Source organism: Scatophagus argus, chromosome 8, assembly GCF_020382885.2.
Source record: "Scatophagus argus isolate fScaArg1 chromosome 8, fScaArg1.pri, whole genome shotgun sequence".
NCBI classification, from domain to species: Eukaryota; Metazoa; Chordata; class Actinopteri; family Scatophagidae; genus Scatophagus; species Scatophagus argus.
Genome location: NC_058500.1, coordinates 12,582,584 through 12,610,518, shown reverse-complemented (window position 1 = coordinate 12,610,518; position 27,935 = coordinate 12,582,584). Strand labels below are relative to the sequence as shown.

Here is a 27,935-nt window from a genome sequence, read left to right as displayed (position 1 = left end):
TAATGTGAGGAATTGTATTTCTCCTGGGAGAAGGAGGAGGAGGGGGGGCATTTCTTTCGCCGTCAGTCACAAACGATGTCGCTTTGTTGAAATGGCTCATTCATGCAAGTGTCGGCTTTTACCTGCTGAATATTCCAACTGTGAATAAGCTCACTGTCCGCCGTCCGCGCAGGCACGCAGGCAGGCCCATTCTGTCTGCTCAGACAGGAGCGTTGCTAAAAACGCAGACAGGTCTTACGCCAGCACAATCAGCGTGCAGCTTATTCGTGCGGTACTTTCTCTGATCAAAGGCTTTTCTAATGATCGATCCCCTTCCTCTGAGGAGACCGCTGTGGCATACTGTGTTATAATGAAGACAATCTATGTGCGGTGTTTGCTCCAACTCTGGTGAACACAGGCCTGTGCATAGATGCTTTGCAGGAGGAGGAAAAAAAAAAGTGGTCATGCTTTCTCTAGTATCACAATGCAAGATAACACAACAGGCGTCTTACCTACGGTTGCACCGTTAGGAGATGTGATCCCCAAGCAGAGTATAAATCCTATGTAGAACAACCTCATCGCCATCTCCTGAGCAATGCCCGATGGCACTGCTGTTAGCAACGAATAGAAGAAAAGTTGGCTGGATTTCTAAAACCTAATAACCCGATCCACCACCTCATCCGAACCCCTCCAATGGTCCGGGTGCGATTGTCCGTTCAGTTGCACCCTCAGCCCTCAGACAGGCTTCAGCGGTTAAAAGGAGACTTGCTACAGCCCGGCGAGGCTATAGGCAATGCAGCAGCACAGTCATGTATATTTCTAATTGATTATCGGCATTCAAACATGATGCACTGTGTTAACCTCTGTCTCTCTCTGCTTGCCGGGGTCTCTCTTTCAACAAACCATGCCACCACAATCGTCCCAGAAGCGCTGCAGCCGCCGGCTCCGCTCAGCTCATTCCGTGCCAAACTAAAAAGAAAAATTAAAAAGTAAAGAGCGTTTTGTCCCTCGGAGCGCCAATGCCTCCCTGAGCTTGTGGTTGCATGAGTGGATGGTGGATTTCAGGCTTCAGCACTGTGGACGAGACCGTGACGTAAACTCGAATCCTCAAAAATGGGATAACTGAACGGAGAGGAACGTTTGCGCATGCTCTAACACACCTCCTTTTCTCCGATTTCATGCACTTTTTCATGAACAGTGGAGGTGGGAGAGAGAGGCGGCGCGGCAAGCAACTGGCGCTCCGGGATCAGCCATGTTGGCTCAATATTCCCAATCCTGACTATTGTTCTTCGTGTTAGAAAATTCAAAAGTGATGAGAAGGCCTCATAATTAAATATCACACAGCCAATTAATCATCTGTTAAACACTGACAGTGCTGCGTCCAGAGTTGTTGAATATAATGTCTGATTTATAAAGGAGTCCCTATGACCATTAGTTATTTTCAGACCTTATTTTCAGTAGGTCAAACATCTGTTTAGCTATCACTCATTTTGTTGGGGAATCCAATATGCCTAAACCACTTTCAAATTGTAATATTTGGCTAGAAATAACTATTTTGAAACCTATTTTCTGAACAAAAGGCCTAAAGTAATTCCCCCATCAAACTGAAATGGTGTCAGCTTATTGTAGTATCACCAATTAATACTTTCTCTCGCTCACACATTGACAGTTGCACCTGGTTTCACATGTCAAAAAAAAAAAAAGCACAGTTCAATTAGAGATGTATGAAGGCGATAAAGCTCTGCATTCCTCACGAAATCACGCCCCCTAGTGGTACATGAAAATGGGAACTGGGTATGATGGTTGGCCGTATGTTTTGGGATGAGGGTGTCTTCCCTACTTCAACGGAAGGTGATTATTCACCAAACAAATATATGATTGTATTACATTGCTTGTAATTGCACAACTACCAAAGCTCAGAACAACAGCAAAAAAAAAAGACCTTAAAAAATCTTTCTTTCATTCAGATAAACACTATACTTGCTGAGGAGACTTGGGGCCTTTGGAGTGCAGGGGGCACTCTGTGGTGTGCTCTGTGGTAGCATGGAGTGGTCTGCTGAAATCATCAGGAAGGGCAGCTCTGTCCTATAGGGAGCCTCCTCCACCCAGTGCAGGTGGCGGGAGAGAGAAGTATGATAGCCAAGCTACCCCCTCTGCTGGAGAACGACTCCCACCCTCTACATGGGACACTGACAGCACTGACAACTTCCTTCGGTTTGAGGTTGCTTCACCCCAAGTGTGTGAAGGAGCGTGAGCGCAGGTCCTTCCAGCACTGCTCCCAGCAGACCCTATAAATTTACTGCTAACTATTTAGAAAAAAAAAAAGTGTGAAATTCTGTAAATATCATGTGGATGGATTGTGTGTTTTGATAGTTTCTTTATAGAAAAGGGCGTAAATATCCCCATTTTTTGTTTGAGTTTTTTACTTTGTATATCTTTTTTCCTGACCAACCTGCATGTTTATTTTGCTATCCTCATGCTGCTGTGACAATGTGAATTTCCCCATTGCAGGATATATTATCTTATCATACAATCACCTACAGTATATCAATGCATCAAATGACTATTTAGCTAGCAGTAAGGCCAGAGATGTTTCTGTTGTTTAAAGTCTGTAATGGTTCACTTTATCAATTCATTAACCAATATTTTGTGCATGAAAACAAATTATCCACATGATAAATAGATGTAATAAATGAAGTGACCACAAATTTGAATAATAGGAAAAAATGTAGGTAGCTTACAAATTTTAGGACAATTAGGTAACTTGAGTGAACTAAACTAACTTGTACAAGATATGTGCAAACTTAACAAAGTAACTGCTTAAGCTTTAAACAGTGTGTAGCTTTCAGAGAAGTGAATGACTTGGTAGTCTCATAAACCATCTACACCTGCAGGGGGCACTCAGTGCTTATTTACAGGGAAACATGCATAGTCTAACTCATTTCATTAATGCAACAAAAAGGAATTCAATAATTGAATGTAATTACTAGTAAATATTATATGGCACGTTGTCCAGGGAAGCTTTGATCAAAGATTCATTGGGTGAAAATGAGGAGTTACAAAACGGCTGCCTCTGCTGTAGCCATTTTGTAACTGAGACGATCATAAATTACTCTCTCTGCAGTGTGTCTCTCTTTTTCTCATTTGTGTTTAATCATGGGTACTAAAACCAACCAGTGCGCATTTCACACACTTCACAAACTGATAGTGACCTGCTGGTGTTAAAAGTAAGCGTGCCTCCCAGGGCCTTTCAGTTTACAGTTGTTTACCCAGAGCCCGAATCACAGGGGAGAATGTGAAATATGCCGAGAATCTGTGCAAAACATGCCTGAAGTGTCTGGATATTTGTTGAATCTAAGCATATGTTCACTCCAGTTATCAAAAGCAGACTATAAACACAAAAAAAGTTAGACGAGGAACAGTCAAGTTTTTCTCTTGCAACCAAACTATCAATCCACCTAATTAATTCATGTTCTTAATCAAGTTTACTGGAAACCACCAGTTCTTGATGGTGTCAAATCATTTGTTTAAAAAAACAATTCTTTACATTGCTATCTTTAGTGCATGTCAGCGTGGCAAATTAACATATTCAATGGTGTCACCTCAACCTGAGAATTTCCCCTTTGTGGAGGAGGGTCAAGCATTGTCATCCATGAGAGACATACGCCAACATGCTGTGTGGGAGACAGCTTGAAAGAGCGCCAGCATAAACACTCCCAGACCACATGTTCTCCCAGGGCAGAGGGGCTGGCTTCTCTCCAGGCACATCTGCACACAATCCCTCAGCTTTTAGCAAGCCAGCCAAGGAGACGGAGTGGGGCAAAGGAGGGAGAAGAGAGGGGAAATGAGGGAGAGAGGGTTCCCAGACAGAGAGAACCTGCTTTTTCTGTGGTGGTGGTAAACAATGAAAAGCAGAATGTAGAGGGAGGATCGCAAAAAAGTCTATTCCCTGTATGCAAAGTTCATAAAAATTCTGCATCAGAGAGATGACCACCATCTTTGCAACTATACATCTGTACTGCAGCACTAGATTTACATGCTTGGCCAGAATCATTAGCCAACCTGCCCATATCCTTGAAGAAAAGATGAACGGCTGTATAAATCAATGTCCTGACTCTCATAGCCACACTCTGCATCTGTAGCTGCCCTGCGAGCAAGTACACCACACCTACAGTTTTTCAACCTATTTTACTCACTCATTCTTTTGAAAAATAACCATTCAAATTCATATCATGCCTTAATATAAATCTAAATGTACTCCCATCTGTCTCTGACAAGTCAGTTAACGGCTTGTCATGGTTGCTGCCTCTCAGTTTGCCAGCATAGTGTGGCTTTGTGCATGTTTTCACAGAGAGGTAATTACTGAGAAAGCTATGCTGACAACACCTGAGGAATGCCGAGCATGCAGCAGCAGCCTCTGTTCTCCCAACAACCCACCCCACTCCCGCCTCCCATTACTCACCCCAACTTGCTTCTCCCCCATCTGCAAGCCCTCCCACAAACAACCCACTAGCATGAGCCCCAGCCCAACAAGGATTCAAGGATTCAAGGAGCTTTATTGTCATTTCACACATGTAGAAACATGAGGTGGAACGAAATCAGTTTCCCTGGTCCCGGTATAAGCCCAATAACCTACAAAATACATAACTACTATAAATATAAAACAACACTATATAAATATAAAAACAACCAGAGTAAAAAAATATAAACAGTTCACAAAGTTCAGCATGACATTTTCACAGCAGTCCATTTGTAAATAATCCATGTGTTATTTTATGTAACATTTTGGTTGTTCTACCAAGAAACATGCTTCACTTCTAGATTATTCTAGTTGGAATCAACTCAGATTTTTTTTTTCCTCTATCTGTTAGTGGAGGAAACCCTATCTGAAACCCGCAGCTCCCACAAGGCCCCACTATTCCAGTTACTGGTGAATTCACAGCGTGTGCCGGCTGGCGCGGGCACTCGGCTGGCTGAGTCACTCCTCAAACTGTCCTTGAGCTCTGTGGAACTCACAGCCCATCTGGCTGAACACTTGCACACACATATCAAAACATTGCATAGATTGAAGCAGGGGGAGTGAACAACTCCGGGTGACCTAATTGCAGTCTGAAAACGGTCCAGTCGAAAAAAGCGTCAATATCAGCCTAGAGAGAATGATGGCAACGGAGAATAACGTTATTTTTATGTAAATGACAGCGAAACGTCAAGTTTGGACATTGTGTGAATGCATGTGTGTGGGAGACTGAGAGATAGAGATTATGCATTCAGTGAGCTTCTCCCGTCTGTCTGACTAGGCCGTCATGATGAAATCAGGATGAAATCCCTTGTGCATCTAGATCAACATAAGTATACAAGCCCATCCTTTGTCTTTCTGTGCTGCAGAATTTTGCAGCTGTAGCTGTATTATGTAAATACCATGGCTATAAAAATAACACACGGCATGGCTGAGTGAACAATTGCATATGTTTTCTACACACTTGAGGGCTAATCAGTCCGTGCACGCAAGATAAGGCAAAAGGGTCAGGGGATTTAGTTGCCAAGCAACTTATGTCGACACAAACACTTAACACTTTTTTTATTCATATGAGAGCAATCTACAAGCATGACAACTGGTGCACTGATGAAGGGATGCAAGATAACTTTTGACTTAGTTACCTTATTTATGAAGACGTACTTGTAAATTTACATTAGATCCAGAACCACAACAGTGTGTAAATTGGTAAAAGTGCAGCTATACCTTCCAGTGTTAACATCTGCATGATTTAAGTCGTGAAGAAGTCAGTAGAGATGTGGGTCACTTTGGTCACAAATATGTATGACTCTGCATGTAGTGTAATGTAACAAACTTCAGACATTTAATTTCCTCTTGCCTCTAATCTTATTAGATAAAGATTATAGATTTGAATGGCACTGCTGTTCTACACATACAGTATATGTGCAGCCTCTTTTCCTGTTTTCTTTTTTTAGGTGTACAGTAACGTTTTCTTTAATTTATTCTTTATCTAAAGGCAGGAAATCTACACCAGAGAGCTTCCCTGTTACCCATAAGATAATGGCTGGCCAGCTGTAAAGAGCTGTTAATTATGGATTAATCTCATTTGTTTAGTGTGCCATGATGACGTAAATGCCATTTCAAAGCTTCTCCATTTTTACATTATTTGTTTCTTTGTATTTTCATGTTATATGTATGAACTTGGGCCACAATTAACAAAGATGGTCCAGATAAGACAGCATGGATGTAACAATGAAGTCGATAAAACGACATATTTTGTTGATTAAACTTTTTTTTTTTCCCTTTCAGTATCAGGTGACCAAGGCTTGGCTTTTGGTTGGCTGCCTCCACTCCTGGGCTTGACCAAACTGTCAGTGCAAATTGTCATTATGCCAAAAACTGAAAAAGTGACTGAAAATATCCTGAATTATCTTTTGTGGCAGATTCAATAAAACTTAAAAATTAAGGCAAATAGTTTATTTGGGATATGTTATCATTTTACACTGGAAATGAGCACTATGCTACCTTGTGCATCTGTATTTGTATTACCGTACACATATTCTCAGGATAGTTTTCCAGATCTTTTAGATGTCTGCTAATTCAGTATCCAGTACAGAACTTGCTTTTCACTGCAGTCAGCCTGGAGAAAATTTCTGCTGCTACAAAAATAAAAAATAAAAAAATATGACAATTAAGGAAGAATAGGCCACATCAGGTCATCTTATAATGTTTCAGAAATCTTTTTTTCGGGGAAGTAAAAGTTATTCCAGCTTACAGTGAGTTATGTCTACTTCCTACCCAGGAAATACACGTATTGGGCTCTTCCTTTTCACTTGTGATGCATTATTGCCTCTTGACCTGAATCTCAGTTAACCTAGACTTTAGACACTAAAACCAACCGCTAAATAGATCGAGTGAAAAGCTGCAGAGGGTAGGATCCAACATGCCCCCCCGCCGTCTCAAAATCACACAACTTCCACACCTGACTCTGGCACACAAGTCGGAATCTGCCTTTGTGCATTTCTTGTCCAAATCCTAAACCACACAGGGCTGCTTTGATGACTTGGTACTGATAGAGCGTAATTTACATTTCTACCAAAAGTAAAGCTCATTTATCCCCTGAATAAAACTGATCATTCTTTTTGGGGGGTGGGGGGGTGAAGTAGACGCTCATAGGGCTTGAAGCCAATGAGATAAAGTCAGATAAAACACACGATCATACAGCCCGTGTGGAGTGTGGAGCACATCACAGCGCTGCTGAAGAGCGACTCCAATCTCTCCCGCTGTTCCTGGCTGAATTTCCCTGGCTGACGTCAGCTGACTGCCTCGGCTCTCCGCTCGCTCCACTCCTCCGGACACAGCGCCGCGTAAAAATGCTGCTCTCTGTGCCGCCAAGGACAGGAATCAACCCATACAACGGCTACACGGGCAAAAACAGCAAGAGGGTAAGCAACGTTACCGCAGCCCACTTCTGTCCTCTTTTAGACGACTCGCGGACTCATTTCTCGATACGGCGTTTGTTCGAGGTCTGCCTCTTTCAGTTAAAAAGCTGCTCGGTTGTTTAAGCTGCAGTGTCCTTGAAAAGTGGATCACAGGCGACGTTTAAACTCTTTTACTCGCCGCTGCAACATTTGCTGTGGGCTCTTTAATAGCGTTGTTAAGCTGTTACAAAGTAAAGGCCCGTTACATTGCCTGTAGATTACTACTTCAGTTTGCTTTCGGTTTTTTTCCCGACACGGTCGCTGTTCTCTTCCTATACCCTGGCTGCACTGCACGCACAGTACAGCTTACAAATGTTGCTGTAGATGCTTGTGAGGCTCAGAAGAAGCTTAAAAGGCTGATCATATTCTACTTTTATATGAATTCGTTGGGGTTGGTTGAGCTGCGTTTCGTTTAGGGACTGATTTCACTGAATTAACCACAAGTTAGTAAAGTTTTTTTTTTTCCTCTTTTACGCGTACCGACATGCCCCACCCCTTCACTCCTACTGATGATGACTGAGAGGGTTTGTATGGCACAATGAAAAAGAGTAAAGTTGTTCAGCCCGTGTAATAACTCTAATGTACATGTAAGATATGTGGCTTTATGCGAGGATCAGGGATGGATCAATGACAGCAGAGCTGAAACAGTGCAGGTCTAATATCGATTAGCTTGTCTTCTCATATGAATAATTCATGGGATGACATTGTTATCTAATCTATTGATTTTTAATGTTAAATTGAGGGACACACCAAAAAAAAACCCAAATCACAGTTTTAAATTAATATATTGGGGGGTTTTAGTTGTTTCAGAGCTGATTCTTGAAGACACTGTTAAACTATTAAGAATCCATGCCGTAATGTGTCCTAAAAATGTTGCAGCTGAAGTGTATGTGCCGTGGCATATGAAGTATGTTGACACATGACTCTCAGCATTTCTTGAATAACATTTGAATAAAGCTGAAATCAAATACCCCCCTCCTTACCCATGTCATTCTCTCCCCTGCCTCACGGCTGGCAAGAATTCACATTGCTCAGATTAATGACCTGGAATTCCTGGAATCCCCGGATTCAGACAGTGTGCTCATTTCAAGAAGAACCATGCAAACTCCAACCTTTTTCTTGAAAGAAGACATACACACACTTTTTTTTTTTTGCGCATTTCACATTGTTAGAGTGCCAGAGTCACACAGAGAGAAGTCTTGTAAATCCGGCGTCAAGTGGCAACCCCTGATCTGTGTCTTTTACTACGGGAAAAAGGGCGGAGAAAAGAAAGGATTAAGAGATTTCCCCCCCTTTCCTCTGCTTTCGATTAACCCCCCTCCCCTTCTTTTCTCTCTCTCCTGTGTGTTTCACATACCTTGATTTCTTGTCTGTCAGTGGTTCAGTTCACATGAAGAAGAGAGCCTGAGCATTCCTCTTGAATGATGAGTTCCTCACCTTAAGATTTACTTTTTCTTCAGAGTGCCTGATATCTGTTAAGAGGAGACTTTTTTAAAACATCTGTTAAGATTTTTCTGTTTTTGTTTTGTGTATTTGTTTTTAAAGAAACTGGACTGAGTCAGAAAGAAAGCAAGGACAAGTCTGACCCTTTAGTCACAGGACCCCAAGGATTTTTATTACTTTTCTCAATTGGATCTTTCCACCTTGCGCTGTTTTTCTTGCTCTCTTTTTTTCTTTTTTCGCCTGCAGCTGCAGAAATATAATATAAAGAGATTGTGTCTGTGACACCATGATCTTTTCCACGGTGCCTTTTAAAGTTTCTATAGCTAACCAGGTAGGACTCTACATTTAAGATTTTTCTCTCTCATTCAAGATACAACATGTCATGTATTCTAAAACATATACTTCCTGTAAAGCAAAATAATAACTACTATAGAGATAACAATAATAATAATAATAATACAGAGATTTTGTCTTGTGCACTATTGAAATACTATTGTATGGTAATGGAAAGAACTATACCATAGCGAACCATAATATAATTATTTTTAGCTCCTATAGGAAATTACTTACAGCCTAACTTGGGAGAAAGACAATTAAATGAAAGAACTAAATGGAATAAGCTGAAGGAGATTTTGTAAGATTGTTCCAACATCCTCAGTTATGAGCTGCGCAAAAGATTTATGTTGCCAGCATTCAAGCACAGTCACAGAATCTGACTCATTTCTTAGCTAATACTATAGACATTATACTAATACTATAATACTATTTGGCCCTCGTTGTTCTCTCTTGGATGAAAAAGTCCTTGATTCACCTGCACTCCCTACAGGCATCACCTCTGCGTTCTCTATAACTGTAATCACCTCATCAGTCTTCAGCTGCTGCCTGGACTATGCTCCCTTTCACCATGCTGTAGCTATAGAATATATCATAATAAGGCAAGTAGCTCATTTGTCTTTCTGTAACTATAACTGCATACTCTGTGATAGTAATGGTTGATATGAGAACTAAAAGAATATTAAGCTTCTCTGTATAGAGAGTAGTTGTTGCAGTAGTAGAGAGGTAGGAAGCAGCTGAGCATTCACGGGTAGGATTGGATTAATTTGTTATTAGCCCTGTATTTCTGGGCTGATCTTGTCTTGTTAAGAAGGCCTGTTCCCACAGAACTGTTATACCCCAGGCCACCATTGTGGCTCACCTGATAGAGCATGCATCCCATGTTGAGAGTCCTCAGCAGCAGCCCTGGCTCCATTCCAGCCTGTGGCCCTTTGCTGCATGTCATCCCCCGACCCACACACACACACACACACACACCTTCTCTAAATAAATGCTAAAAAGGCCCAAAAACATCTTTAAAAAACTGTGATGCCTGATGAATGTAGTTCAATATCACAGCTTTAATCTTAAACCCAAAACATGAACTCCTGTCCTCTACCAGGAGAGAAACACAACCAAGTGTGTTGCAGAGGAATGTAAAGAATGCTCAGGAGAAGACACTGCGATGCATGTAAGGTAAAGTAACTAGTAGGAGGGAAATCAGTAATATTCCTGGAGCTCAGGTCTTTGGCACAGACAGAAGGGATATGCAACCTTACCGGATGAAAAAATGAGAACTGTGTTTCTCAATCTTGCATCTTTAAGACTCCTGTCATACTTTCTGATTTTTTTCCTTCCTGACTGCATTTGTGCTCTTCTTCATGCACATTTTCCCATGTTTGCACCAGCAAATTACACGCTGCTTTACATGGGGGGGCACAACACCTGGAGCTGGCGCTGGGGCAGATGGGGAGTAGGTGTGTATGCGTTTCACTGCCATCCTTTTCTCAGAAAGAGCCTAACAGAGCAGTCCTAATGAGACACTACCTCCTGACTTGAGAGCACATGAGAGGGATTAGCACTTTCTGCTAACAAGCTCAGATCCCAATTAGACAGGCCTCACTAGCTGGGCTCAGGCCTGGACTCGGTCTCCCGTCAGATCCTATCACCCCAGGCATCTGCAGGTGCATCCCTCCTGATAGTCTGTGCAGGCCGCCTACAGTGAAGGCAAGGGAAACCACAGGAAGAGGCTGTGATTGTGGAAAAACAAACAGCGTACTATTGATGCTAAAGAAGAGAGGGAGATTAGAGAAGAGGGCCGAGATGAATAGGCACTGTGAGTCACTGTGATTTTCTCAGCTTGACTAAAGAGACGGATAGTAGGTTCTGAAGACTGATTCCTTTGGAACAGTTTGGAAAATATAAGGCAGTCAGGTAGACTGGATACAGTAAAGTTTGCAAAATAATAATTGGTGCTGCTACTGCCAGTAGTGTCTGGAAGGATGTTGCTATATTATGCGTACACACATATACAAGTTAGAAGGAAAAGATCAGAGTGCACAACTGCTTGGCATTTATCTTTAATAATGTGTCGATTTTCCTCGCTAACTGTCCCACCAAGACAATTAGCTTGAAGTAGATTAACATCAGTGCATCAGCTGAATCAATGTCGATTTCATAGAAGTACAGTGTAAAGGTTTCACGAAGCAGAAACATCATTTTGAAAAGTCTTTATGTACTCAGTTTGAAACGAGGAGGGGTTTCCTTCAGCTTCGGTATTATCAGTTCATTTTATCCAAGAGTGATTAACTGTATGTTGAACAAAGTTTAGAAAATTGTCCTTGACGTATACTAGTGTCTGACCAGGAAAAATATTTAATTTGTATCCCTAACAAGCACCATGTTAAAAACAACTACCAATATCTTACACTGGGTGACGCTTTGTAAAAGTTGCAAACAAACAACTATCTAACATTACCGTCTGTGTAAAGCAGCTGTACCCCGCGCGTTTCTTTGTAATTCTCAGCAATTTTGGACGTTGTAGTGGAACTTCTGTTTTGACTGATGTGACGTGTGAGCAATAAAAAAATGCACTTTGTAAGAACTCTATTAGTTGATTGTTTAGGATTTGTTTGTAGCACACATGATAGGATGTTTCTTCTTTCTTTCTTTCTTTCCTGTCCAGGCGTATTAAACTATTTTGAGCTTCTTTTTTTTCTCCCACATATTGTGTTAACTTTTTTTAGTTTCTGTTTTTAACATTACGTAAATTAGGCTGCAAGCATTGTGAATATGAAACAAACATTCATACTTTAAGATTTAAATGTTCAAATCCTATTTTTGACTTTTAAAACTCCAGTTTAAATAATAAAATATGACTTTTAAACATTCAAATCTCTCTTGAACTATAGCTGGTTAGAAGAGATTCACAGCAGTGAAATACAGAGTTAGCTTTATTCCAGGAGTCGTTTGATGACTCCTTCTCTGTTAATAAGCTAGCGCTCCAGTGCTGACCTTGTGGTGTCCAACAAGCCATCTCATTGTTCCCTGGGGCCGGGCCTGGTGACCCTAACTAATCAAACAGTTCCTCCTCCGCCAGCACTGAAGGGAAGGCAACACCAGTTGACATTTTACTTCCATACCAGTTTGATTTTGTTTATTCCAGACTATGGTCCAGAGGATTAAAAGGTTTCAAAACCTTTGTGAAAAGAGTCATCACGTGAAATCATTGTGTGTATGCACACATCTCTGCACATGCATTTAAGATTCTTTATCACGGTCTTATATGTGGCTGCATTTATGCTGATGACCAACCAACAAGATGCTCACTACCTGCATGCATGTGTTGAGCTGAGCAAAGTCTCTACATACTGATCATTTCATACTTTGTTACATATGTTACCATAATGCTTAGTTTTCCCTAATCTAAAAAACATTTACAGGAATCTACCCATTCAGATAGATTAGCTTTTGAGATTTTTGCCACCAGCCCAAGACAACAGTGCTGATCGTAATTTGTTTTTTTGCTGCTCAAAGCAATGAAAGATTCAAGTAGAAAAAGCCAGTATAAGAGTTTGTTTCTAGAAACAAAGTCTGGTTACTGTGAACAATCCATAGATCTTCTTTTGAACAGTTTTGATTGGAACCATTTCAGATATTCACAATGAAAACAGTTCACAAAAATTCTTCCAGCTTACACCCACAACATAAAAGCCTCTCTTGCAGCAGTGTGAGGCTCAGCCACTTTAGCTCGAGACAGATTTAATGTTATATGCTTTGTTTTTGCATTCATGAAAGGGCTCACTTGTCACCACAAGATGGGCAAAATTTAGTTTGAACCTATACTGTAATTTTTTGCGGTTTTCCTTTCCGCCAAACATAGTTCTGTACTGTTTTAATGTAGTTCAGTTTGAGTGGCACACTTCAATAAATAACGGTGAAGGTAATGTTTCAACATTCACAGTCAAATCAACAGGTATACTGTGTCTTGTAGACAACCTGCAATATGTCTCCATGATTATTGGTGTGCCGTGTGTGTCAGATATTCTGTGTCAGGATTCCTTGACCCAGCCTTCACTTATGCATGTAAAATTTTTACAGACAACAACATTTTATTAGATAGGGTTGGTATCGCCACAGAACAGTTTCTGGTAAACAAAGAAATATTGTCTGAACTATGTCCACTGACGTCCCTGATGATGTTCAGATGGGATGTATTAATGAATATGATATAATAACAGCTAGTCTGTGAAGATTTTCTCCTTACTGGTTCATACTTCATATTCCAAAACATTGCCAGCCTTAATGCATTTCTGCACAGGCTGATAGTGAACACTGACTTGTTGGGCACATCAGTCCTGTTGACTTGTTGGGCCCATGCAGGGTGTGCTGTGTTGCTGCTGGCTGCTTAGAGGAATTTGTTTCATTTTAACAGTAAATTCTTGAAGTATCTGCAGTGCCTTGTAGTTGGTGATTCTCATGATTCTCATCATTGGTAAACCAGGACTCATTCAGGGCCTGAAGTACATTGTCATCACACCACATGCATAGATACTTTATGGATTTATGACCTTTTAATACATGCATTCAATTCTGCTTACGGTAAATATTGCAACCTTGCATATTGATTGCATCATATTCGTATTTGTACTGTACATATTGAAAATGTTGGAAATTTAAAGCTCGGATAGGAATCAGGAGTATATCTTACTTTTATACTTTCCATCTCTTCTCATCTAACCTGCCATTTTTGCCATCTTATTGTGTCTTTAATTTACTTTCTCATGTAGTTTGAAGGTTAATCCGCAGACAATTACGCAGTTGTTGTTGTTTCATATCCAATTAGAAACTATATTGTACGAGTGTGCACAATTAATTTCATTAATTTCATGTACCTGAAGACGTATCTGCTTAGTGTACAACTGCACCATCCTAAATCTGGCTGTGCTTCCCTTTTGTTCTGCAGCAGACGTATGTGTCCCCTTCCAACCATCAGATGGCTCCTCCAAGCCCTAACAACAACAGCAATAGCAACTCTACCACCACCTCCATCAGTAATGGCAGCAGCAGCAGTGGAGGAGAGCAGCTGAGCAAAACCAACTTGTACATCCGTGGCCTTCACCCCGGGACCACAGACCAAGATCTGGTCAAACTCTGCCAGCCGTAAGTCATCTGAAACACAGTTTCTCCAACCTCTGCGTGTACATCCAGTAAATCTCTCGCTGGGTGTGCACTGTGAACATGAAACAGATTGCAGTTGCAGAGCAGATTAAGACTGAACAGAATGATGGGTGCATGGATAGATGGACAATGGCTGACTGGTTGAATGCATCAAGGATTACAGGACTATGTACTTGTGTGACTTCCTTACACGTGAGAGGCGTACTACAGCACACCTCAGCAGCTATTTCTTTTTCGAAGAAGAGGGACATATTTTCTTCCAGACATTTCCAGGGCCCGTCATTTAGTTGCCTTGTGGAAAAACCAATAATCATTTGGACAGCAAAGTAAGACCTTTCAGTTTGGCACAGCTAAGAACAGGCTTTCCAACAACTAGGTACAGAATGTTTAGTCTCCGTCTCTCACTCTAATTCTTTCTTTCTATGTCTCCTCTGGCTCCTTCTTTGACTTTTGGCCTGTATGAGTTGTTTCTCCTCTGTGCTTTAGTCTTGTAAATTATCATAGTACAGTTTGATGACAATGAGTCTCCACTATTCTAATTCAAAGTGATATTCTGCACTATAAATACCGCACTGTGTTGCTCATCAGTGTGAGTGTAAGTCTTTCAAAACTCTGCATGTAGTCAGAGATTAAACAACAGCATCATGCAGTCCATCTTATATGTTTGTTAGGCCTTCAGTGGAAGACGTCAGTACAAGTTGGGCTGAGATGAATGAACTGGGTTCACATAATTGAATTCTGGAGCCTGGTGATGAGGACCAGAAGAGCAGAGAAAAAATGAGAGAAAGGGGGTTAGAGAGACTGAATAAGGGAGAAAGGGAGGGAGAGGCCTGCTATTTTACAGCTGTCTGGAAGATATGGCTCACATGAGGCTGCCCAACCCTACAGGAAACGGCGGGCCCAGGGGAAAGGGAAAGACAAACAAGGGCAATGGCATGGGGGTGGGGGGGATTGGATGGAGAGAATCAGAGGGGGAGGAGTGAATGGAGTTCAGAGTTTGTGTGTCAGGTGGTGTTCTGTGGGGGTAGTTCTCATATTTCTGCTTTTACAGAGCAGATAAAATCACTGCATGAAATTTGCCTTTTAGCAGAGCACAATTGTCAGTGCAATTCTCAGTTAAACTGGACAGAGAGAGAATATTATGTGCAATAATAGTTAATAGGGGAAATGCTTGTAGACAAGGATGTAAAACAGTAGGAAATACAAGTCACAGAGTGAATGTGACTAGTTTAACTCAAGATTTGAACAGTAAATGTGAGCACAGTACCAGGACATAACAGTCCCAAAGCTCCCCTCCCCCCACACAGAGAGTTGTCGTATGCATGCTCTGAGATGAGCTGTGTAGGGAGACAGGGATGAGAGGAGGGGATGGGGGTTGGTTCTCCATCTCCGGCCCCGGCAGTCTCTCTGGGTGCCTCGCTGCCGCCCTGGTTCTCGCCTTGGTCCGTCTCTGGTGGTTGACCATGGATGGACATTGGGCCGGACAAAGCTGCGCTCTCTCACACATGGCTGAGTCTCTAGCCCCTCTCTCCACTCAGCATCATGTAGTCCGAGTTCCTGAGTGCAATTAAGTGAACGGGTATCTCAACTGTGTAAGCAGGGGAGTGCGGAAAGCACAGCCCACAGCTTAAATGCTGGTCATAATGTGAAGTTGTAGACTGGTGGGATTGCCGTGTACCCAACGTGCTAATGCATGTGAAAACAGACAATGTTGACACATCTGTCTTGTCCAGTTAGTGGCATCTTATGGCTTAGAATCAGAAATGCATCATTAAATAGTAATGTTACATAGGAAGTCAAATGCATAATACAATAGACCTTCAGTTGACCAACACTGAATGGAGTCAATGTGCAGATAATTTGGATAGAATAAATGATTATGTCATATTACAATGTCTGTCTACCTCAGGTAAAAAAATATATAAATTTTGTTAACTTATGTCAAAGTTTTTATTTTATACACAATATATACACAAATGAGACATAAGAATGAAGATGAATTGGAAATCAGATACCATTAAAATCTATGGAGTATAATCATATTGTTTTCTCAAAGCCCTCAGTGGATTGATATAATCAGGCAGAAAGAGGGCAAGGGTTCCATAATGTAAATGTAATGTCATTTTAGGATCAAACCAATGTTGGTTTGGTCTTCTCGCACTGTTCTGTGTAGACATAAATCCAAGTAAAATCTGAACATAAAGTGTATTTAATACTGGTACTTATATTCCCAACATGTGGTCATGTAATTTAGCGTTGTAACACCCAATTCAATCATTTAGAATAATTATTTAATCCTGTAAAAGCATAAAACATGTTTGTGGGTGACCTTAAGCCTCCTTGGTAAAGGATTAAAGACTTACAGATTTCTTTTTTTCTCTAAAGGGAAGGTAATCCTTTTTAGAATTGAAATTATTTTTAAAAGAAACCATTTCATTTCCATTTTGAAGTAATCCAACAGGTTAATTTTTGGATTACAATTTTAGCAGGACACCATTATATACATATATATATATATATATATATATATATACAGTGTGTATATACACTGTACAAGTATATATATATATATATATATATATATATGGCAGTGCTGCAGTGTCACTGGATGAAAGCTTAATTACTTTTGTGGGGCACTAAGACCCAGTGGAGGGTCACTGCCTGGAGAGAAGCTGGTTAGCAGAATGAGAGTATGGCTGGGAGCCAGCATTGGACGGGACGGCCAAGGAGAGGCATATCAGATTACACTGCATGCACATGCCTGGAGAGATGGAAACCGATAGACACTCTGCAGCACAGAATCAGGCCTATCATTTGCATCTGCAGTATCTATAGCTGACCGACTAGACAGATAATGCAAGATATTTATATTGATATTACATTGAGAAGCAATCAGAAAATGCAGCAGACATTTATTTTTACCATGTTGCCACATCATGTTGGTTTCCCCTTGAGTTATGATCCCCATTGACATCTGTGTGTGAGCTGGAATGAATAAGTTATGGGAAATCTATAGTTCTCTCTAGCATGCAGAAACCCATGGGACATTACTCATTTCATTTCATTTATGTGCCCCCCCCCCCAAAAAAGGAAAAGAATGTATTCTCCCTATGCACATCGTTTATTATCAGATAGTGTAATTCAGTGTCATTGCACTGGATTTGTCATGTGACTCACTCATCGTGGAACACAGTCACTTAGGGTTTGGTAAATGCAGAGAGATATCACATTTCCTCTGCAGTGTTGCAATGCTAATATTGAATGTAAACAAGTCATTATTTTCAGCACACAGTGCAAGGACGAGTTTGAGTTTGAAACCTCAATGTTTTTCAGGTATGGGAAAATCGTATCCACCAAGGCCATCCTGGACAAGACTACCAACAAGTGCAAAGGTGAGGTGCAAAGGCATAGAGGTTGAACAGAGGTTGGTCAGCCAGTCAGGTCGGTTCATGTAGAGGTGGCAGTGTGAGCTCAAAGGTCTGTCAGTATGGGATCTTTATGTTGAAGGAGTTTGTTTAGTTTTATAAGTAGCAAGGGAAAGTATTGCCAAAGCATTACTTCAATTGTTCATCCATGATGAAATTAATTTTATTATGACAGTTGGATAAGGCAGAGGGTGTATGCTAATTCTGTGCTTTCTTGAAGAATGTTTTATCTGTGTTAAAGTTATTTACATTGTACTCCTGTGTGACTATTATGATTAACTGCTGCAGTTAACAGTTATGTTCATTATTGGCTAATTTGTTCATCATTTGAAAAAACAAGATATTCAGTTTAGTGGCATGAAACATTAAGAAAAATAGAAAAGGCTGTCATTTTAGAAGCTTGAATGCTTGAATTGTTACTGTTTTTGTTTAATTGATTATCATAATCGTTGTATATTAACTGTGTGCTGATTGATTAATGGATTAACCAACTAATCATTGCAGTTCTGACTGACATTAGAAACTACTGACTATACTTTCCAATATTGAAGGTAAACAGCATAAAATCCATACAATTTTTAACATTGCTATAAATTTATTTTAACCACCCAAACGGGAGAAACAATAAATGCTCCATAGATGGAAATGTTGAACTATGTTGTTTTTTCTAATCATACCTGTCCAGTTCACAAAGCTGTATAAATTAAGAAATGAATATCCTCGGTAGATAATGTATTCACTGACACCATATCTTGCCAGCTGGTGGTATTTTTCACTGCATATCAACAATAAAGAGGTGAAATAACCCCACAAGAGTGATGCAAAATATCTTTTCATCTCTGTTCTGCTTTGAAAGTATGGAAAGTGTGTTGTTGTAAGGTTACAGCACATGACATACTTTCTTCTCAATTATGCTGTTTTTTTGGTCTTTTTTGTGCTTGTTTTTATGCCAGGTTTTGTGTGTGTGTGTCCAGCTTCACACTATATGTATTTAGTAGGTGATTTATACTCAATGATATGTGTTTCATGGGTTCAAATTACATGCCTGTGTCCATTGAGTCCGGTGGTGTACAGGTCTCATTGTCATAACTTGTATGTCTTGTTGTATGTCTCCGTCCCTGCAGGCTATGGCTTTGTTGACTTTGACAGTCCAGCCTCAGCTCAGAAGGCAGTGACGGCGCTGAAGGCGGGTGGAGTGCAGGCTCAGATGGCCAAGGTAAGAACCCCACGAGATGTCAATATTTTGTGGGTTTATTTCTTACAGAATGCTGCTGGCTTATTTCAAACTGTTGTTTCCATACAATCATACAATCACTGAATTTCATACCTGCAATATTATGACGGGAACCACTGAGTTACATCACCTTTTCATATATAAAAAAAAAAAAACTCAGTAAGCATAATGGAACTGAATGTGGCTCAGTATTGTATTACTGGACACAACAATGTTGACACAACATCCATGATTTCCTAAGACAGTTTGAATCGAAGACTTGTCAGACAACAGCACGCTTTTACAACTTGGGCTCAGAGAAGCCAGTTACGTTTGTGGACGTTGTTGATATCATGGCTTTTGCATGATAGAGTCTTAACTTGTAGGTGCAGTAACAAACTGTGTTTACCAACAATGGTTTGTTGTAGCGTTTTCAAGCCCATGTCGTAATATCCTTTACACAATCATGTCAGTTTCTAAGGCAGTGGCGCCTGAGAGGCTGAAGATCACGAGCATTCAGCGCTGGTTTGCAGCCTCGCCGTTTATGTGTAGAGATTTCTCTGGATCCTCTGAAACTTTTAATGACATTACAGATTATAGGTGGTGAAACTGCTAAATTCCTTGCAATTATGTGTTGTGAAATGTTCTTAAACTGCTGGACCATATGTACATACGGTTTTTCACAAAGTGGTGCAGTCTGCTTGTGAATGACTGAGGATGTCCCTTTCGTACACAGTCATAATACCGTCACCTGTTTCCAACAGACCTGTTTACCTGAGGATGATCCAAACTGGTGTACAGCAGTACACAACCTTCCCAGTCTTCTTTTTGCCCATGTCCTAACTTTTTTGAAATTTGTTGCCAGCATCAAATTCACCATAAGCATATAATTACAGAAATCAGTGAAGTTGAGGAGATAAAACATTATACATATTGTCTTTGATTAGCAAATGATCACATTTGGTGTTACCTTTGTTACGTTTTCCACAGCCTCCCATCGTTTTTGGTATCAAGGTTGTAATTCCTTCTGCCTATTCTCCCAGAGGAAGCTAAAAAAAAACAACAGCAAAACTTTCATATATTTTGACTGTGATTCAGCAAAAAGTTCAAGGATGAATTATTAACTACAAATTAAATGGTGAACTATTAACCTTGCAGCAGGAAGGTTGTTGTTTGTCTAAGCTGCTTCTTGTGAATTTTATTTTAAAGCTGTCTCGGGTTATTTCATAAACTTGCTTTCCTTCTGTGTTTTTGTTTTTTTTTATATCAGCCATGGTTCAGGAATATAAGCCAATTAATCCTCAGTGTGTGTGTGTGTGTGTGTGTGCATGCATCACATGTGTCTGCAGGGTGGTGCACTGCATGCACATATGGGTGTATACTTAAATCAGCGTATGGGTATTAATGTGCTGTAGAAAAACAAGAGAACACAGATGATTACATGTACATTGGTGCATATGTGTACATGATGTGTGCGTGTGTGTGTTGTACCTCATAGTGGTGACAGGGTAAGGGGAGTGTGTCCCAGGGCCTGCTCTCTGAGCTCGCTGTACAAAGAACCTGTCTGTTCTCCCTGGTGGCATCTGACTCAGTGTCTGAGCAGCTCCCCAGTCAGCAGGGCCCTATGCCCAGCCACCCGCTCTGTCAGAACACACACGCACACACACACACACACACACCCATTCATGCACAGCACTTGACAATCACACATGCACTTCACCAGCCTTGCCTCAACCGGATTATGACATACACTCACAAGCACGCACACACACACACATGCACACCACCAACACCCTGGGAAAGCTGATCTCTCGTTAAGCTGGCTCACTGACATTCATACGGCTCCTTGCTCACAAAATAACTTGATTCCACTCACCCCTTCACTCTGGGTTTACAACAAGGCTTATGTTTGCGTCAGATTTCTCTCTGACTCAGCCTGACTCATTCGTGGTTAAAACCCACAGCAGGTCTCTTCTGCTCGCTCTCATGGGTTAGAGCTTCATCGCTAGTTCGTGCTGCTGTGAAGGAGGAAGAGGAGGAGGGAGGTGAAAGAGAAATCACCTTCAGCACAGGTCGCTGTTACACATGCATTATTCATAGGATGGAAATTAATTCACAGCGCATTTACAGGTTTTTAATCACATCTGCACTCTGAGATAATGAATATGCATAATGGTTGGAGGGTGATACAGATCAGTTATCTTATAAGATGCCGTCGGTCAAATTAACTTTGTCTGAGTAGGAGGCAAACAAAAGGGGAAAAAAGCCTACAGGATACTTCAAAAGCATAAAATGAAACTGTGGAACTTTAGAGTTTCTTTCAGGTTGTTTTCTAACAATTTCAAATTCAGATGTGGAAGAGCTGCATAAATTGCCTGATTCATGCAAGCCAACAGAGCCGGCCTCTGTGCCTGCATTCAAGGTCAGGATTACCAAATGAACATAACCGCATGAATGCAAGTGACATATTATTACCGTGACCTGGGAAACAGGGTGATACTGTTTGCCTTGTGGGGAGATGATAGCACAATGCTTAGATGTCCTCCAGATTATGTCCAAAGTGTCTCAGCTGTGATTCCTCACTGAGCGAGAGCACATAATGATTTTAGATCACCCATGGATGGAACGCCATTTGAAATGCAATTATGCTTTGATATCACATTACCTGGACCTTGAGCTTTCAGCCTCCTAAGAGGACTGTCTCACACAATGGGCCTGTCTTCTCCCTGTGTAGTATTAACGTGTGATAGAGAAGTGAGTTGGTTGAATAAAAGTAGAACAGATGAGAATAGAGAGAGTGAAAATGAGGGAGAAGTTCAGCTGAAGTCCAGCCAGAATACTATCTCCGCCATCTCTGAATGTCTGTTTTCTCTTCACCCTTGCAGCTCACTTTCTCATGTGAGGCCAAAATGAAATCCACCTTCAACTTCAAACCCTCGACCCTTTCTCTCAGATTATTTACTTTCATTGTCTAATGTCTCATACCTGCCACTCATCCAAATACCAGACATCTCACACACTGATCACAACCTTGCTATTTAAAGGTTATATTAATTCCCTCGCAGTACTGCCAACAGCTTTTGTATGGCTCTTGATTTTCGGAGGGGCTCCTGACATCTCGATATGGTCGTGATTTTGCCCCAAGAAAACAAAGAACTCTGTCATCTCCACATCTTCATTCTTTAATCCTCTCTTGGCGTTTCTCCATTCAGCAACAGGAACAGGACCCCACCAACCTATACATCTCCAACCTGCCTCTGTCCATGGACGAGCAGGAGCTGGAGAACATGCTGAAGCCATTCAGCCAGGCCATTTCCACTCGCATCCTCCGTGACGCCAACGGGACCAGCCGGGGAGTGGGCTTTGCCAGGTAAAAGGCTTTGTTTACTTAACTACATGCATTAGGATAGCTAAAATTGACTAGTGATCTTAAGAAAACACCCAGTTAAACAGAGATAAATATGAAAATTAGAGTAGTCGGTATTTGGATTAGAGATCAGCTTTGTTTTTTCACTATGTATGGTGAGTGAGCCCTCTGGTGGCGAGTACGCACAGCACACTTCACCCATCACAGTGCATGATACTGTACAGCCTGCTATACAGTGATTGTTTGTTTTAACGAACTTTCACATGTTCCTGCAGGATGGAGTCAACTGAGAAATGTGAAGCCATCATCCAACATTTTAATGGCAAATATATCAAAACTCCACCTGGAGTTCCAGGTGAGGTTTCCATTTTTTGTTTTTCATTGCATGTCTGTTAGATGACATCTTGTTTGAACATCGCATCTTCACAAAGTTCATATAACATGATTTTTTTTTCTGACTGGTCCAGTGCCATCAGAGCCCTTGTTGTGTAAATTTGCTGATGGAGGCCAGAAGAAGCGTCAGAGCCAAGGAAAATATCTGCAGAACGGCCGGCCATGGACCAGAGATGGGGAGACTGTGAGTTTATGAATTTTCTTCAAGAATTCTGTGAGAACACTGTATTATTTTTGTGATTATGGTGCATTGATCAGCCTCATATTGACACAGTACATTGCCCTTTTTACTCCAGGGAGGAATGACCCTTACCTATGACCCCACCACAGCCTTACAAAACGGGTCAGTGTTACTAATCTGACAAATCCCTTCTATACCCAGGGTGACTGTGCTCAAGGTGTTGTGGTGACTGACGACTGTGTGTCTCTTTCTTGTAGGTTCTACTCCTCTCCCTACGGCATTGCCACCAACCGGATTATTGGGCCGACCTCCCTCTCTCCGTACATGCATTCACCTGTGTCGACTTACCAGGTAGTTTCAGACCCTCAAAGGTGTCAGTTAAGATGCTAAACCTTGACAGACTTGGGGTTTAATCAAGCCAAGGCCTGCCCTCACTATAAATTCCTTAATTGTGTAGCATTAATCATAAATTTAAAGACAATGCAGCTATATGTATGGTGATTTGCTTGTTTGTTTTCCACTTTGATTGAATCTTTTGATATTATGCAATCTTATCCTGGTCCACATGTGTCTTTCTTGCTCCTGCAGGTACACAACCCATCCTGGTTACATCATCAATCATACATCATGCCGCCCACAGTGAGTGTTTCTGTTTGCCTTCCTCATTGTCTTTGTTTCAGGAAAAGCCTTTTAATATTTGACTGCCTTCACATTCTGTCAGATAGTCTCTCTGTCTTAGTGGCAAATGCTGACACTGCTGTATGTTTTTTTAATAGGGAGCAGTCCTGACGCCAGGAATGGACCACAGCATGTCCATCCAGCCGACCTCGATGATGGGGCCCCTAACACAGCAGCTCAGCCACCTCTCCATGGGCAGCAGTGGCACAGTCAGTAGAGAATGAAACATTCAGCTGTCATCGGGATTTAGTTGTTAAAATTGTTGATACTTTGGTGGCTCAAACACTTCCTGTACATACAAAAGTCATGTGAGGTAACTTTACAAGCACATGCATATTTACCAAGATTGATGATTCAGGATCTGCCTTAGGTGGAGATAATTCGACTTTCAGCGTTGTGAATTGGTTATATCAACAGGGGAATAATGTTAATGTTTTAGGCTGATAAATACAGATGTAATTTCACATTTAAGTCCTGTCTGGTGTAGTTGCCTGCACAGTGGCTGAGTGGCTCAGTTTGCATGGATTCTTTTGGGTGCTTCCACCATAAAACATATATTTAAGGTAATTTCCCCTGTCAGAGCTGTTGACCAAAGGCACTGGCTTATAGCTGGGGCAGCACAATGGCAGCCCACTGCTCCTAATACTTGGGTTAAATGCGAGAATGAGAATTTCACCATCCATATGACAATAAACCTGGTTTATTTGCCAGTGTCACTGCCAGTGCAGCAGTGGTATCTAATCAACTCATCATGTCCATTTTCCTGCAGTACATGCCTGCAAACACATCTATGCAGGGGACCTACATCCCCCAGTATACCCAAGTGCCTGCCACCAACATCTCAGTTGAGGTACCGACTCCTGTTTTCTCTCACTAGAACGCTTTAACACTAAGTTGTTATGTGAAACAGTCACTCATGGATTTGATATTTTCTGCCTCCCTCTCAGGAAAGTGCCGTCCAACAACCCGTTGCCATAGAGACACCCACAGAACACACAACCTACTCCTACCAGCATAACAAGTGAAGAGGTGGCAGAGGTGGGTGATCATTGCTCGTGTCTGTGTGTGCTTGTTTTGTGTCTCTGTACGCGCGTACATCTTAATCCAGAAACATCCTGCAAAAGGAGGCGGTGCTACAGCAGCTCTTGTTTCTAATTGGCTGGTCTCGTCGTCTTGTGTCAGATCTTCCCCTGGAGCCAGAGTGACTCTCAAGGGGCCCATGTGCTGAAAACTCGGCACACCGACTCTGCACGTAAGGCACCGGGCACTCGGGAGGAACACGGACTGTTACACAGAACGGACAAAAACAAAAAGATATTTTCTACAAACTCATATTTTAAAACAAACTCTTTTACTCCAAGCAAGCAAGGCTGGAGAATGGCAGGTGATGGGAAATGGAAGAACATAACGAGGAGCGTCTATTTTGATAACAGTCAAGACAAAAAGTCACACACTACACAGGTTTAAAAGGTTATTTGAGCATTACTCATATTCTTTCCTAACACTGCTCCAGGAGCTAGAATGAAACCAGGAAAAGAACATTTCAACAAAATGTTTTAGTTTGAGTCATGTTTTCTTTTGACCTTTCGTAAGATATGCTGTTTTTATTTCACTTTTTTTTGTCTGATACTTTCAGGCTTTGAACCTGCCCTTTTTGTACATAATTCTTTGTTTTGATGTGTGTCTAGCTTCTTGTGTCCTATTTTGAATGACTGGTGCAAATATTTGAACTACAGGAGGCTCAAAAACAAACTGAAGTCTCTCAAAAAGCTGATGACCCTCATATTTTAGACAGATATGGTGCTGATTTGGATTAGCTTCTCTCAAAGTGGCAGCAGGTTTATCAGGTGTGAAGCCTCACCTGAAATAGGTTTGTTTGGGTTTTTTTTTGTTTTTTTTGGCACTTGACTCTCAGATAATTTATAGTTCCAACCACCTCAACAAAGCCTCAGACAATCAGAAGATTAAAAAGAACAGAAAATTTAGAGATGATGGTCACCAATGACAGACTTCAAAGACGACTTTAAAAGAGCTAAATAGATTGAAAGCATTCCAGAGATTATCAGAAGGTTCTAAATATTCACTTTGAGCTGCTCCACTTGATGAAACCCAAAGTTCCATAACAGAGATCACATCTCACACAGAGCTGCCTGTATATAAGAGATTTAAGTTTATTTAGGCTTTCTCTTGATTTCCTTCCATCTGTGTAGTAATGCTTCGTTTATTTTTTGGCAACATTTTACCAAATTGTACCAAACATGGCAGTTTATGTGTTGCTGTGTGCTTTCTTTTATTTCCTCACATCCCTTTGATAAAAGAGGAAGCTGAATCTTCACTAAATCCCCAAACCAAATTTTCTGAAGCACGAATTAGACTTATCAGAGTATGAGGTTCTTATTACATAGACATGGAGATCAACTGCTAAAGCATGGCTCTGTCCTGTTAAAACGTCATGAAACACTATTAAAGTGAATTATTATGGCCAGTGTAGAAATGCTTTAATATTGGCTGTTGCTATGTGTTTGCATCTATTTCTTCATCTGTTATTCACCATCGTGTTTTTTTTACATTTCTTATTTAAATGTTCTCTTTAGTTTGTTCTTTTTTTACTGTTCAATTTTAATACTTTTAAAATTGATCCTATTTTTCAAAAAAAGCTTTGATTTTATTTTTGATAGTGTGCTGTGTGCTCCAAATAGTGAGAAATGCATGTTTTGGTTTTTTGTTTGTTTTTAACAGTGATTTGTTTGGATGTTTGCATACTCTCTCTGCTCTCATTCTGGTTTCAGTGTTGATGTCAAAAAGGCTTTAAGGTTTTCTGCGGACTTTTCAGTTCTGTGCGTGTCCCAGATGTTGGCACTTTGTGAACATGACTCCTGATCACGGATGAATTATGTGTGCTAGGTTCAGATGCATTGTTACAGAGTTGTGCCCCAAGCAGTTGGGAACAATGTTGGAGAAATATATATTCAAAACCTTGACTTACCTCATCCTGCCAGAGCAATGTAGATTCAGTTTGTGTGCAAGGTTCACAGGCAATAATCAACTACAGTGGGTCTCATGGCTGTTCACAGCTGGTACTGTGTCCACATTCTTTTACTCTTCCGTCTAATGTTAGGAAAACACACCCAAGGTCTGATGATCTATGCAATTAATTTATTTTCCTTAAAAACGCAATACTACAGATATCCAAGAGACACCACACATCATGACAATGGATCACCTCACTTTCCGGCTCACATGGATTTTAGCTTTCATTACACGTACACATTGAGAGTTGTTTGTTTTCTGGCTGACATATTCGTCTTCGTTAATTGTTAGGAAAATTGCTGCATTAAAAGGGAAGTATTTCATACCAAATTAAGGTTGTTGATACCTTTGTAGAAAATGTAGGAACTCTAAAAAAAAAAAGAAAGGAAAAAAGGGGGGGCAGGGGGCTGGCAGGCGCACGTTATGTGAATGAAGGCGGGTCGCACACTCGTCTACCCAACTTTTATTGTACATGGACACCGTAGAGGGGAGTTAGATGTGATTTGCCTTTCCATCCAGTTGCAGCTTTTGTTATGGTTTTGTGTGTCCCCTCTATTCTTTTTTTGTTAACTTGCTGAGTAATTGATGCTGTTTTCTATTTTTAAACCATGAAACTGTTCTTTTTCCAGGAGGAAATTTAACTTCACAGAAATGCCTTAGATTTCACTGGAAGGGGATAGTGATGTGTTACTCAGATTTGGTGGACTTCTTGGACCTCTTGACTGGAATTTTTGTTTTTCATGCACTGCTAATGTTGAAAACATTTTTGTTACATCGAACTACTCTGAACATAGCTCTATGAAGCAAAGAAATATTTACTATTTTGTGTCCAAAATATTGAAGAAAACCTGAAAGGTGGCTTATTGTGTCTAAAGAACTGTTGCTGCTAATTTTGGATTGCGAAGTATTTAGAAATCTTTTAGCTGAAGGTCATTCAATATATCAAGTCACACATGGGGTCAGTTCGCAACTCATGTTCATGTCCATGCCGTCTCGTTTTGTGCACCAAACAACCTCTCCTCAGTAAATGTTTGTCCGTGCCATGATGCAGGTCTTTGTCCTCTTGATAGAAAAAAAAAAAAAAAAAACAGCTATTAAACTTTTAACTTGGTTTGATTTTGAACTTGTCATTTTTTAATAAAACTTTTTTCACTGTGAGTTGCATGAGTTTTATTACACAAGGTACCATTTGCATGTTGTATCTCATAAAAGAGGTAATGCACCACAAATGAGCCGAGACACACGTCCAGGTCGTCT

The 27,935-nt window shown here is 40.9% G+C and overlaps 2 protein-coding genes across 3 annotated transcripts in view; one reads left to right on the top strand and one right to left on the bottom strand.

The window, feature by feature from the left end:
* LOC124062779 (low-density lipoprotein receptor-related protein 1-like) overlaps nt 1-1,102 on the bottom strand; it is an 82,040-nt gene extending 80,938 nt beyond the window's left edge. Inside the window, exon 1 of the mRNA XM_046395732.1 lies at nt 492-1,102. Coding sequence (XP_046251688.1) covers nt 492-564 — 73 coding nt within the window. The 5' untranslated portion in view covers nt 565-1,102. The remainder of the gene's footprint in view (nt 1-491) is intronic.
* Nucleotides 1,103-7,143: 6,041 nt separating this feature from the next.
* LOC124062912 (RNA-binding motif, single-stranded-interacting protein 2-like) lies at nt 7,144-27,836 on the top strand. Of its 2 annotated transcripts, none has more exons than XM_046395992.1 (14): nt 7,144-7,419; nt 14,177-14,373; nt 17,725-17,783; nt 18,941-19,032; nt 22,242-22,399; nt 22,672-22,751; nt 22,864-22,973; nt 23,086-23,132; nt 23,228-23,321; nt 23,559-23,609; nt 23,747-23,857; nt 24,418-24,498; nt 24,596-24,686; nt 24,831-27,836. In XM_046395992.1, the coding sequence occupies exons 1-13, from the start codon at nt 7,348-7,350 to the stop codon at nt 24,671-24,673; spliced, it is 1,230 nt and encodes a 409-aa protein (XP_046251948.1). In that variant the 5' UTR covers nt 7,144-7,347; the 3' UTR covers nt 24,674-24,686; nt 24,831-27,836. The 2 variants fall into 2 exon arrangements, with proteins under 2 accessions (XP_046251948.1, XP_046251949.1); XM_046395993.1 differs by lacking the exon at nt 7,144-7,419 and adding an exon at nt 8,829-9,229.
* Nucleotides 27,837-27,935: the final 99 nt, after the last annotated feature.

Coding starts and splice junctions, on each gene's coding strand:
- LOC124062912 (XM_046395992.1), top strand. CDS start 7,348: ATGCTGCTCTCTGTGCCGCCAAGGACAGGAATCAACCCATACAACGGC. Junction 22,400..22,671: donor CGGGGAGTGGGCTTTGCCAG/GTAAAAGGCTTT, acceptor ATGTTCCTGCAG/GATGGAGTCAACTGAGAAAT. Junction 23,610..23,746: donor CATACATCATGCCGCCCACA/GTGAGTGTTTCT, acceptor TTTTTTTAATAG/GGAGCAGTCCTGACGCCAGG.